General features: G+C 36.5%; 1 protein-coding gene across 7 annotated transcripts in view; it reads right to left on the bottom strand.

Moving 5' to 3' along the window:
* Positions 1-12,248, bottom strand: part of EPS15 (epidermal growth factor receptor pathway substrate 15) — a 134,455-nt gene that overhangs the window by 99,317 nt on the left and 22,890 nt on the right. For 5 of the 7 annotated variants that reach the window (XM_044383881.3, XM_044383883.3, XM_026498122.4 and 2 more), the window contains exon 2: positions 2,015-2,056. In XM_044383881.3, the coding sequence (XP_044239816.1) occupies positions 2,015-2,056 (42 nt within the window). Of the gene's footprint in view, positions 1-2,014; positions 2,057-2,612; positions 2,632-4,610; positions 4,690-4,787; positions 4,864-5,631; positions 5,649-12,248 lie in introns of those variants that run through there. The other 2 variants (XM_048220640.2, XM_057310808.1) reach the window with 2 other exon arrangements.

Below are 12,248 nucleotides of genomic sequence, written 5' to 3'. Positions count from 1 at the left end.
AAGTTTCAGAGCCTATTGGAAAAAACTATCCCATATAATCCGAATTATTAACACTTCAAAACATAGACTTTTGGATAATGACTTCTGAGCTGACATCACTTTAGACAACTCTCAGACTATACCAGTGAACTATGTCAGAGTATCTGGGACTATGCAGTCTAGAAGTAGTTTTATTTCATGAAAGCAGACTCCTGACCCAAGATTCAGGGGAAGAAGAATTAATTACACAGGACTGAATGAACTATTGAGGAATATTTAATTATGGTTATTAACTTGGAATACTATTGGTATTATTTTTAATATCCTGTTTTTTAACGGATATGTAGAAAAGACCTTTCTTTTTTCTCCTTATGTTACCCTCAATTTAGTAGGCTCTGCTTTTATAAACTGAATGAAATAGCTTTCAATGGTATCTGATTTTCACTGACCCTTCAGAACTCAAAACAAATCTTTCAATGGAATGTCCTTATTTTTTTGGCAATATAGTTATTAACAGGTTAAATATTTTTTCTCCTTTTTATCAGGATACAGTTGAGTAAATAAATTGCACAAAATAAGGTCTATCTGAGAATAGTTATCTTTTATTCAGAAAGAAAAAGCCACAATTAAGGAAAAAGGACTGACTTATGCAGAGACAATGTCTAGAAAGCCCTCCTAAGAAAACTGGCCTGCAACCTGGTTTATAAGGTTCCTGTCTCAGAGATAGTAAAGCAAGCTCACTTAGCAGGCTAGGAACTTTAGCAGATATGGAAAAACCTCAAGATGAGATAAATTCATTCAAATTCATATGGACTGCAGATGAAATATGGGAGAAAGAATTTCAAGGTTTGGTTCCTAGTCTCAAGATAGAGGAAAAATAGCAAAGGCTTTAAAAAGTACAATCCAAATTCTTTAGAAATTTCAGGTAGAAATTAATTCTCCAGGCTCAGAAGTTGTTAAATAGTAAGTGTATGTCTGGAGATTTGCAAGTCATACCCAAGGAGACTTATACTGGTTCATTAATAAACTTGCTGTAATTATGTAAATAGCCAGGCCAAATTATAGCCTTTTCTGTGATCATAATCACAGGTGAGGAGATTGTTAGGAAAATGATCCAGTATTTGGAAATGGGCAAATGAGACTGTCTACACCCTTAAGAGATTTGATGTATGCACCCCTGATTGACTTTCTATTGACTAGGCTCTTTTACACTATGTAGAAGTTAAATTACAGAAAACTGATAGCAATGCAATGATCCCTGTCCATACCAATAAATGAATTTTGTCTGGTGGAGAATATAAATCTCTACAACTCATATTCTTATTTTCACATCTTACTGGTTCTTCCAGTAATTAATTGAGGTAAATAAAATTCTTGACACATGTTCGTTTCATATTCGTATGAGAATCATAGTTTTAACTTTGTGAAAATTAAACTTAAAAAGTCTTTCTTTATAAGATTTTATTTATTTGAGAGAGCGAGCATGCGTGCAAGAGAAAGACCGCAAGGGGGGAGGTGCACAGCGGGAGGAAGAGGGACAAGCAGACTCCACTCTGAGCACGAAGCCCCACGAGGTGGGGGGGAGAGCTTGATCCCACAGTCCTGAGATTATGACCTGAGACGAAATCAGGAGTCAGCCACTTAACAAACTGAGCCCCCCAGGTGCCCCTAAACTTTAGTAAGTCTTAAAAACAACAGATAAGTCATTTCTATTTGGCTTAAAATTAATTTGGATATTTATATCTAGATTAATATATCTAATGTTACATGGATTTTATAACATCTAATGGTATACATTATATGGATAAATAGACATTTAAGACAATTAAATATTTGGGCATAATTATCTCTTTCCTTCATTTTTCTGACAGTTTGTCAAAAGCATTAAGCACTCAAAGTAGGAGGTTAGAGCACAAGAAATTGAAAACAAGACACATCAAATGTGTTCAGATAGCTGGTAATCTGCAAATATACCATCAAGAGTTGAAAGCATTTTTATGTTCAATCTAGGACAACAAACAAACAAAAATCTTACCTGTCTGTAGTATTTCTCATAAACAGGATTCCCACTTGATAACTAAAATAAATAAGTAATTAGACATTAAATGCTATTCAATAATCTGTATTAGTGTATTTGCATTCTTTCAACAGATAACTGAGAAACAAAGATGAGTAAGAGTAAAATATCCTTGATTTTGAAAAGTTTGGTTTAGTTTCTTTTGAGGGGGAAGGGAAAGTGAATAAAGGCAGCCATATGGATTATTAAGAATCAAGCAGACAAAACAACACAAGAATTTTAAAATTATTTTCGATACCAAAACTTCTTTTCCTCATGGAAAATTTTACCAAGAAACCCAACATGTTACAAATTAGGGGTGAAATGCTTTGATTAAAGACAGCTGAAAGGCCCAAAGCCTTCAGCATTCATCTTCTACCTAAATGTCCAAAGTCCCTATGAATAGAATTCAAAAACCATTTTGATAAAATAATCAAGTAAATACATAAACTGATATACAAAAAGATGATATTTATATCGTCAGACCTGAAAAGCTTGTAGGCAAGGAGTGCCATTCAATTCATACCATAGTTCAAAAGGTTCTCTGGTCAGCTAATAAACAGATTTACTATCTCACCTGAAATGTAGCTTAGGAGTATAGTATCAATGACTGAGGGTTCAAGTTCACCTGGACATAAATGTGTAAGAGTGTTCTAGAACCAGGAAGGGAGTCCAAGAAGGCTTCATGGAAATGACATCAGTGCAGGAATTTGAAGTCTGGAGGGGAAGGGGAGAAGGTGATTCTATATGGAGGTAAGAGCATGCACAAAACAGGCAATCAACAGAAAGCTCAGTTATGTTTGAAAAGAATAATGAGGAGTTCTGAATGGTGACAGAATTGGAGATAAGATTTTGATGTTTTGTAGAAGACAACTTAAGAAGGGATTCAGGTGCCAGGCAAAAGTAATGAAAATGAGAATGGACAAAGGGGACAGATTCAGGAGTTATTAACATAGTATTAGGTCTAGGTGGTTACTTGTGAAGAGGGAAAATAAGATGGAAAGTAGAAGGCTACTTAGGAAATAATTTTAATGGGCCCAATAGAGGACCTGAACACAGGCAATGGCAGAAAAGAAGGGTATGGTCTGAATAAATGTTTGTAAGATAGATTTGACAGGACTTAAGTAGATGAGGGGGCAAGAGACGCTTAGATAGAAATACAAAGATAAACAGGAAAAAAATCTTAAAGCATCAAGGTTGGGCCTATCGCCTTAACGGGTATAAAACTGGATTAAGAAATCAACATTCAGGACACCTGGGTGGCTCAGTCGGTTAAGCATCTGCCTTTGGCTTAGGTCATGATTTCAGGATCCTGGGATTGAGCCCTGCATCAGGCTCCCTGCTCACCGGGGTTCTGCTTCTCTCTCTCCCTCTCTGCACCCCCCCCCCCACGCTCAGGCTCTCTCTCTCTCTCTCTCTCTCTCTCTCAAATAGATAAATAAAATATATATTTTTAAAGATTTTATTTATCTATTTGGGAGAGAGAGAGAGAGAGAGAGAGAACAAGCAGGGGGAGTGGCAAGCAGAGGGAGAGGGAGAAGCACGCTCCTGCTGAGCAAGGAGCCCCACGCAGAGCTTGATCCCAGCACCCTGGGATCACGACCTGGGCTGAAGGCAGCTGCTTAACCGACTGAGCCATCCAGGCACCCCAAATAAATAAAATCTTCAGAAAGAAAGAAAAGAAAAGAAAAGAAAAGGAAAGAAAAGAAAAGAAAAGGAAAGAAAAAAGAAATCAACATTCATCGAGTGCCAACTGTGAGAACATATTATGCTAATAATCCTTGTGAGCCACATATTATCATTCCAGTTTGCAAATGAAGAAACTTAGTGTGAGCCATAGTATCCTTGTGAGCCACATAGTATCATTCCAGTTTGCAAATGAGGAAACCTAACGTGAAGGTTAATTGTATGTGTCAATTTGGCTAGGCTAACCCAGTTGTTTGGTCAAACACCCATCTAGATGTTACTCTAAAGGTATTTTTTTTAATGTCATTAGCATTTATATCAGTAGACTTGGAGTAAAGTAATTGGGTGGGCCTCGTCCAATCGGTTGAAGGCCTTAAGAGAAAAGACTGAAGTACCCTGAGAAAGAAGGAATTTTGCCTCCAGAAAGCCTTTAGATTCAGAAGCAACATCAACTCTTCCCTGGGTCCCCAGCCTGCTGGCCTGCCCTACAGATTTAGGACTTGCCAGTACCCACATAAGCCAATTCCTTAAAATCAGTCAATCGATCAGTGTATGTGAATGTGTGTGTGTGTCTATCCTGTTGGTCCTGTTTCTCTGGAAAACCCTAACATACCTAGTCTCAGAGAGGTTATTTATCCAAGCTGTTAAATGGCAAAGCCCAGAGTTAAATGCAGGTCTATACCATTCCAAGTTCCATGCTCTTTTCACAATACCATGCTGTTTTCCACATGCCCTGGTTTGCTCAGGACAGTCTTAATTTACAATCTGTTGTCCCAGCATACCATTTAGTTTAGCATTTGTCTCAGATTCTGCATTTCCTTAAATGAACTATTATTACTAGTCACTATATTAAAATACATTAAAATAAACCACAATGGATTTAGTATACCTCTACCACAGACATCTAACTTCTGGCCAAGGTATCATAGTAGTGTAAGTGCTTTATCCACTTGAACAAGTGATGAAATCTGAAAGAGAACTAGTGATAATTCCATCTTTCTTTTCCTGATTCACCACAGATACAATATCACACCTTCTTTTCAAGAACAGCATGCAGAAGACTCACTGAAAAGTATCCTCAGACACAAGCAACTTCAGACAGCTACCTTGTGAGGCAGTGGAAGAAGTATTTGACACTGGTACTGGAATGAAAAGAAATTACAGAAAGCCTACAATTTTACAGCATCTAAATTTAGTGGAAAATGTAAAATAATCATAAATAGGGACAACTTTTATGACAAGATTTGTCTTATAAAAATACTTGTCAAAATATTTGTCAAAAATATTTGCCTTAACAGAGGCAAAAAAAAAAAACTGTAAAAATATTGGGGCTGACAAATTTATAATTTTCAGTAACAAAAAAATAAGAATTAAGAATATTCTCCATTTAGCAAATTTTTTCCTGAGCTAACCAGGTACATCACAACAAACAGAGTGTATTAGCAATTAAAAATGTTACTGGTTACAGAAAATAAGCCAACTACAAACCATAATATGTAACTCTGAAAACTACAACAGACAATTTCATGAAAAATTTTAAATTAGTTAAACTATACTGAAAAATACACTGTCCAGAAAAGTATTAATGATACAATATTAGAGACAGGAATGGCTAAGAAACTAATAGAAAAAAAGATACCAAAAATAATTATTCTGTATGTGTTTTTAATATTGTGATAATCAATAAAAAGACTTAATTTTGTTATAGTACAAATGTTTTAGTGAATTTTATTTTTGGAAATCGTGTTTGACTAGAACTATTATATTGATTTACCAATGTAATGAAATCATTTTGATGGCCAAAAAAATATATTTCAAAAAACTTCCAGAATTTTAAATATTTATAAGTATCCCTTTCATCCTCAAAAATGTCCAGGTTGAGTGAAAAATTACATACCCATCCTACTTACAGATAAGGGTGAAGATATTTTGCTAGAGGAAGCAAATAAAACAAACACCATTAATAATGAAGAATTAATTTTTAAAGATAATTCAGTTGAATTTTTAGGAGCTGGGGGAGGGGAGAATTCTGAGCTCCAAACTGTACTTTATTAATCCTCACAATACAGACTCATTGGTTACTACATAAACACATTTGAGAAGGCATTAGCTCACTAAAGTGTTCTAAAGTACACCCTGTGCTGATTAGTATACTAATACGATACAGCTAAGTGAGAATGGAAAAAGCCATCCAAATTGCCAATTCACTCATCAAGCAAAAAACCAAAAAACAAAGTGTTTTCGGCTTGTCTCAGTAAAAAAAAATTTTTCCTGAAATACAATCATTTTAGATCAAAAAGAAATCACAGATACACAACACACAATGAATGCAGAGAAAAAAATTTGAAAGGCATAGCTAAAATGGTAATAGTGATTATCTCTGAATAATGGGATTATAAATTATTTTTACATTCTTCATTATACTATTCTGTATTCTCTGAAAATTTTTTATAAGAAGCATTTCCTATTTTTTTAAAGATTTTATTTATTCATTTGAGAGAGTCAGAGACAGCACAAGCAGGGGGTTAGGCAGAGGGAGAAGGAGAAGCAGACTCCCTGCTGAGCTGGGAGCAGGGACCCGGGACCAGTGGGGCTTGATCCCAGGACCTGGGGATCATGACTTGAGCTGAAGGCAGATGCTTAACCATCTGAGTCACTCAGGCACCCCAAGCATCTCCTATTTTTATAATTAAAATAAAACAATAAAGCTATTTTCAATTTGAGGAAAAGTGTAAAAATCCCCTAATTTGAAATCAGTATTTGAAACTGCCTATGAATTTTTAGCATCTAAATTAATTTCTAAAGGAGAACTTTTAAACTAAAGGTGTCAAGCTATATGCAAAAGAATGAAACTTGACCACTCTCTCACACCATACACAAAAATAAACTCCAAATGGGTGAAAGACCTCAATGTGAGACAGGAATCCATCAAAATCATAGAGGAGAACATAGGCTGCAACCTCTTTGACATCGGACACAGCAACATTTTTCATGACACATCTCCAAAGACAAGAGAAACAAAAGAAAAAATGAACTTGTGGGACTTCATCAAGATAAAAAGCTTCTGCACAGCCAAGGAAACAGTCAAAAAAACTAAGAGGCAGCCCACGGAATGGGAGAATATATTTGCAAATGACACTACAGATAAAAGACTGGTATCCAAGATCTACAAAGAACTTCTCAAACTCAATATAAGAGAAACAAATCATCAAATCAAAAAATGGGCAGAAGATATGAACAGACACTTTTCCAATGAAGACATACAAATGGCTAACAGACACATGAAAAAATGTTCAGTCATTAGCCATCAGGGAAATTCAAATCAAAACCACACTGAGATACCACCTTACGCCAGTTAGAATGGCAAAACCTGGCAAGGCAAGAAACAACAAATGTTGGAGAGGATGTGGAGAAAGAGGATCCCTCTTACACTGTTGGTGGGAATGCAAGTTGGTACAGCCACTTTGGAAAACAGTGTGGAGGTCCCTTAAAAAGTTAAAAATTGAGCTACCCTATGACCCAGCAATTGTACTACTGAGTATTTACCCCAAAGATACACACGTAGTGAAGGGCCATATGCACCCCGATGTTCACAGCAGCATTGTCCACAATAGCCAAATTGTGGAAGGAGCCGAGATGCCCTTCAACAGATGACTGGATTAAGAAGATGTGGTCCACATATACAATGGAATATTACTCAGCCATCAGAAAGAACGATTACCCAACATTTGCAGCAACATGGACGGGACTGGAGGAGATTATGCTAAGTGAAATAAGTCAAGGAGAGAAAGACAATGATCATATGGTTTCACTCATTTATGGAACATAAGAAATAGCAGGGAGATCAATAGGAGAAGGAAGGGAAGAATGAGGGGGGGTAAACAGAAGGGGGAATGAACCATGAGAGACTATGGACTCTGGGAAACAAACTGAGGGCTTCAGAGGGGAGAGGGGTGGGGGACTGAGATAGGCCGGTGATGGGTATTAAGGAGGGCACGTATTGCATGGTGCACTGGGTGTTATATGCAAATAATGAATCATGGAACATTACATCAAAAACTAAAAACAAACAAAACAAAGAAACAAAAAAACCTAAAGGTGTCAAAATAAAAATCTGACCTTTTAAAGTTCTAACATTATTATTATTTAAAAGCAATTATTTACTGACCAGCTATAAAATAAACTCTAGCTGCCATAAAATAAAATACTCATAAATGTAAGAATTCCCTCTAAAGAGTCAGTAGCTATTTATTACTACTCTGAAAAAATGTTAAGTGCTTATAAATAATAGATATTAGAAAGCAAATACAGTTTTGTAAAAAAAAAAACTCTAGTTTTGGTATCAGATAGGCCTAGATTCAAAGTCCATTCCACTACTTCTTAGATGATCTTGAACAACTTATTTGACTTCTTTAAAAAGCCTGTCTCCATGGGGCACCTGGGTGGCTCGGTTGGCTAAGCGCCTGACTTGGCTCAGGTCATGATCTCAGGGTCCTGGAATAAAGCCCCACCTTGGGCCGCACGGAGCCTCCACTCAGCAGGGAGTCTGCTTGTCCCTCTGCCCTTCCCCCTGTTCGTGCTCTTTCTCTCTCTCTCAAATAAATTTTAAAAAATAAAATAAAAAGACTGTCTCCTTATCTATAAAGTTAGTAACATCTATTTTTCATAGGTCTTGTATGAATTACATTAATTAAAATAAAGAGATGGCTACTTGTTTCCTAATATCCTTTCTTCTCTTCTTTCTTTAGGAACAGTACCCCTAAACTTTACCTGGACATGAGGACACCTAGCTAAAGCTAACCTCTCTTATATTCCCAGTTCTCCTCAATGGAATAAGAAAGGAAATAATGTGTGCAACTCCAGGTTTATGCACTTACACGGAATGCCTTCTACTTCCTAGCCCTTCTTCCAGTTTGCCAGAATGCAGATACGATAGGAGAATATGGAGCAGCCGTCCAGACTGAGAGGTGGAAAACATGGTTGAGAATAAAAGAAAGACATGAGAAAAAGGGCCTGCGTCCCGGACACTATCATGAAGATGCCATGATATGGCATCTCCCTATTACTTAAGGAAGATAAACTCTCTCTTGTCCAAGCCACTGTGATTCTGGCTTGAACCGATATCCTAAGGAATGTGACAAAGAAAAAAAAAAAAAAAGGAGCTGCTATTTTCATTAAGAAAAAATCATTTGAAGTATAATAAACTTCAGTAAGAAAAAAGTTATTACAAAAGCACTGCACAGTATACCATCCTAAGGGAGGCTGCTATAATTCTCAATCATTTATTCTCTTCTTATCAAAGTATTAACATCTCTGCCGGTTGGCATGTGACTTGTAGTGCCTCTCTGTGGCAAGTACAACTCTATTAGTTGGCTTGGCCATGTGCCTTAACTTTGGCCAGTGAAATAGGAGAAACTTCCTGTTCCAAGTAGAAGTTTTAAGAGCTATTGTGTGTTTCCACTAACTCTTGCTCTTTTCTCTCTACCATGAGAACAGTATGTCATAAATAGGGGGTGCTCCTTCAGTCTGGATCCTAAAATGAAAAAGAATCATGGAGTAGAACCATAGCTGATTACTAGGGAACCTATAATGTGAGCAATAATTAAATATTGCTTCGTATGGAATTTTTAGTTTCATTTTTGGGGGTTTTGTGGGGGGTGGATGCTACATCACAGGACTTCGAGAGACTATGATTCTATAAGTGCACAACAGGAACTGAAACTTTAGGGTTAAGCTTATCGTAAATGGTTATAGTACAATGTGGGGAAAAAAGGTAAAAGTAAAGAGACAACCTGTAAAACATGACGCTTATCTTTTTTCTGTTAATCATAAGGTCATACGATAAAGAATAACCAGTGAATAACATGATAAAGAATAACCAGTGAATAACATGATAAAGAATAACCAGTGTATAAATTAATAAAATGAAGAGGGGAGTGGATATGAATGTAAAGGAGTAACATGAAAAATCTTTGTGATGGAACATTTATCTTAATTGTTGTTAGTTACATGAATCCTGATAAAACCACATATGCATAGAATTGCATACACACACACACACACACAAATATCTATAAAACTGATGACATTTGAATAAGGCCTGTGAATTGTGCCAATGTCAATTTCCTGGTTTTGCTATTGTACTATAGTTACATGAGGTATTACAATTAGGGACAACTGGGTAAAGGGTATATGGCACCTCGATGTAGTACTTTTTGCAACTTCCCATGAAAAGGTGGTGTTGAAGACCATTACGAAGTAGAGAGGTAGCAATCCAGACAGGAAGAATACTGCGTATAAAGGCAAGCAGATACAGAAGTCTAGGCAATGAAAAGGAGACAATGGAATAGATTTTATTTTTCCAAATAAACCACCCAAAATCTTTTTCGGTTTTGCTCTCTCTAAAAATTTAAGAAAATGAGTAATAATTCAGTACTAGTAGACATAAAAAAAAAATAAGCGTTATAAAAAAAGATAAACGTCATAATGCACACAATTCCAGGTAATTTGCCATACAAGTATTTTTGACATATTAACACACAAAACTTCAGCTACTTAGAATGCAGCCTTCTAATACTCCATTTTCAAGAGAACCAAGGAACCAGAAGGGGAATTAGCCCTGACATACTTTAAATTACTCCATCACAACCACAACCACCAACTCCTTTAATAATGGAACAGCAGCTCCAAAGGCCAAAGTAACAAAGGAACACAACCAGAAGAGCCTATGCATTTATACACATACGTTTACTTAATGTGAATGGCTTGCAAAATAGGAGACTAAAGCCTTCTGACAGTCTTGTGATGTCTTAAACAGACTTGTGTATTTCACAATACAAAGGAAAACAGGATAAAAACGAATAGTAAACAGAAGACAAGAATGCAAAAATAAAAAGGAGCAATCCAAACTGACAAAGGAAACAGCAATCTTAAGATGTCTGAAGACTCAAAAGAATGTCAATAATAATGAAACTTTAGAAAGGAAAACAACCCTTAAGCTGAGTAGAGGATGCAGAAAAGCAAGTCATGTGAGCAGTCCTCACCTTTAAAGCTGACGAGAAGGAGCTCAAGGAAATACAAGCAGCCATCTGGGCACTTCACTTAGAGAATGCACAGTATTAACCCTCAGCTCTAGGAGTCACAACTCATTTAATAATTTAATAAACATGTACTAGATGCCCTCTAGGGACAGAGCAATACGTTTACGTATCTGGGGTTACAAAAATCATGCAGGGCTCCTGCCCCCAAAACAGCTTATATTCTACTTAAAGTAAAGTTGCAATGTTCCACTCTGCAAACATGCTAACATCTCACGTTTGTCCCATAACAAACCATTATAAATTGGTAACATAGCAGGCAAAAACCTAGGAATACTCCAAGAACAGTATTGTAAAGAAAGCTTTCAAAATCTAGATCTAAGAATGTATTTGCTTTGGAGATTATCAGAAATGAAAGGTAAAGTTACTTTAAGTAGACAAAAGGACTTCAAAAGATGACATAGCTGTATCCTACTGAAAAACAGACCATATCAGCAGCTCAGACCAATAATGAACCAGCTTTTGTTAAATCCAGTTCAACCTGATCAAAAATCTAAGTGGCAGAGTGACAAAGGATGAATACAAAGAGTAGCTCTGGTCTCTCATCAGAAGACAGTAAGCCCTATACATGCCAGTCTAGACAGCCCAAAATAAAGAGAGATCACTGGAAGAAGCATTATCTTTAAGTGTTAATAATATATGGATTTATAAAAATTCAAATAAGGAAGAAATCAAACAAAATAACTACCTCATTTGTATAGCACTTTACCTTTTACAGAGGACATTAACAACCTCACCTCTCAGATACTTTTCCTACACTAACCCAATGATCACATCAATTCCCATTATTCAATACCACACTTACGCTGATATCAAACTGATATCTTTATTTCAGACCCCTTCTCTGAGCTCCAAACTTTTATATTAACACCTCCACTTGGATATCTCCCAAACATCTGACAGACTTATATTTTTTTCTCTAAAAACCCATTCCTCCCCCACCTAAGCTGCACAAGCCAAATACCTGAGTCTGCCTACCCCTCACTCTGTTTTCAATCCATCAGCAAGTCCTATCAACTCTAATTCCAAAACATACTTTGAACTTATCCACCTCTCTCCATATCTCAGTCTGTATCTTGTCTTTACTATTGTAATAAACTTTTATCTACCCTCTCTGCTCTTATTCTTGCTTCTCCATATGGACTGTAGAGTAGTCCTATAAAAATATAAATCAGGACAATAATATTCACCTGTTTAAAACCCTCAATGCCTTCTCATTGGACAAAAAATAAAATCCAAACTCTTTGCCATGGCTTGGTATCCCTGCATGATCCAGCCTCTGCTCACCTCTCAAGCCTCACTTAGGGCCACTAACTTCACTTTGATATTTCAGTTCTTCCAAAAGAGCAAATTCTGTCCCAACTCACAGCCTTTGCAGGTGTCATTCTCTCTTCCTGAAAAGCATAGTTGGTATCTTCATTTTCTTTAGG

The sequence above is a fragment of the Ursus arctos genome, unplaced genomic scaffold, assembly GCF_023065955.2.
Source record: "Ursus arctos isolate Adak ecotype North America unplaced genomic scaffold, UrsArc2.0 scaffold_12, whole genome shotgun sequence".
NCBI lineage: Eukaryota > Metazoa > Chordata > Mammalia > Carnivora > Ursidae > Ursus > Ursus arctos.
This window is presented reverse-complemented; position numbering and strand designations above follow the sequence as displayed.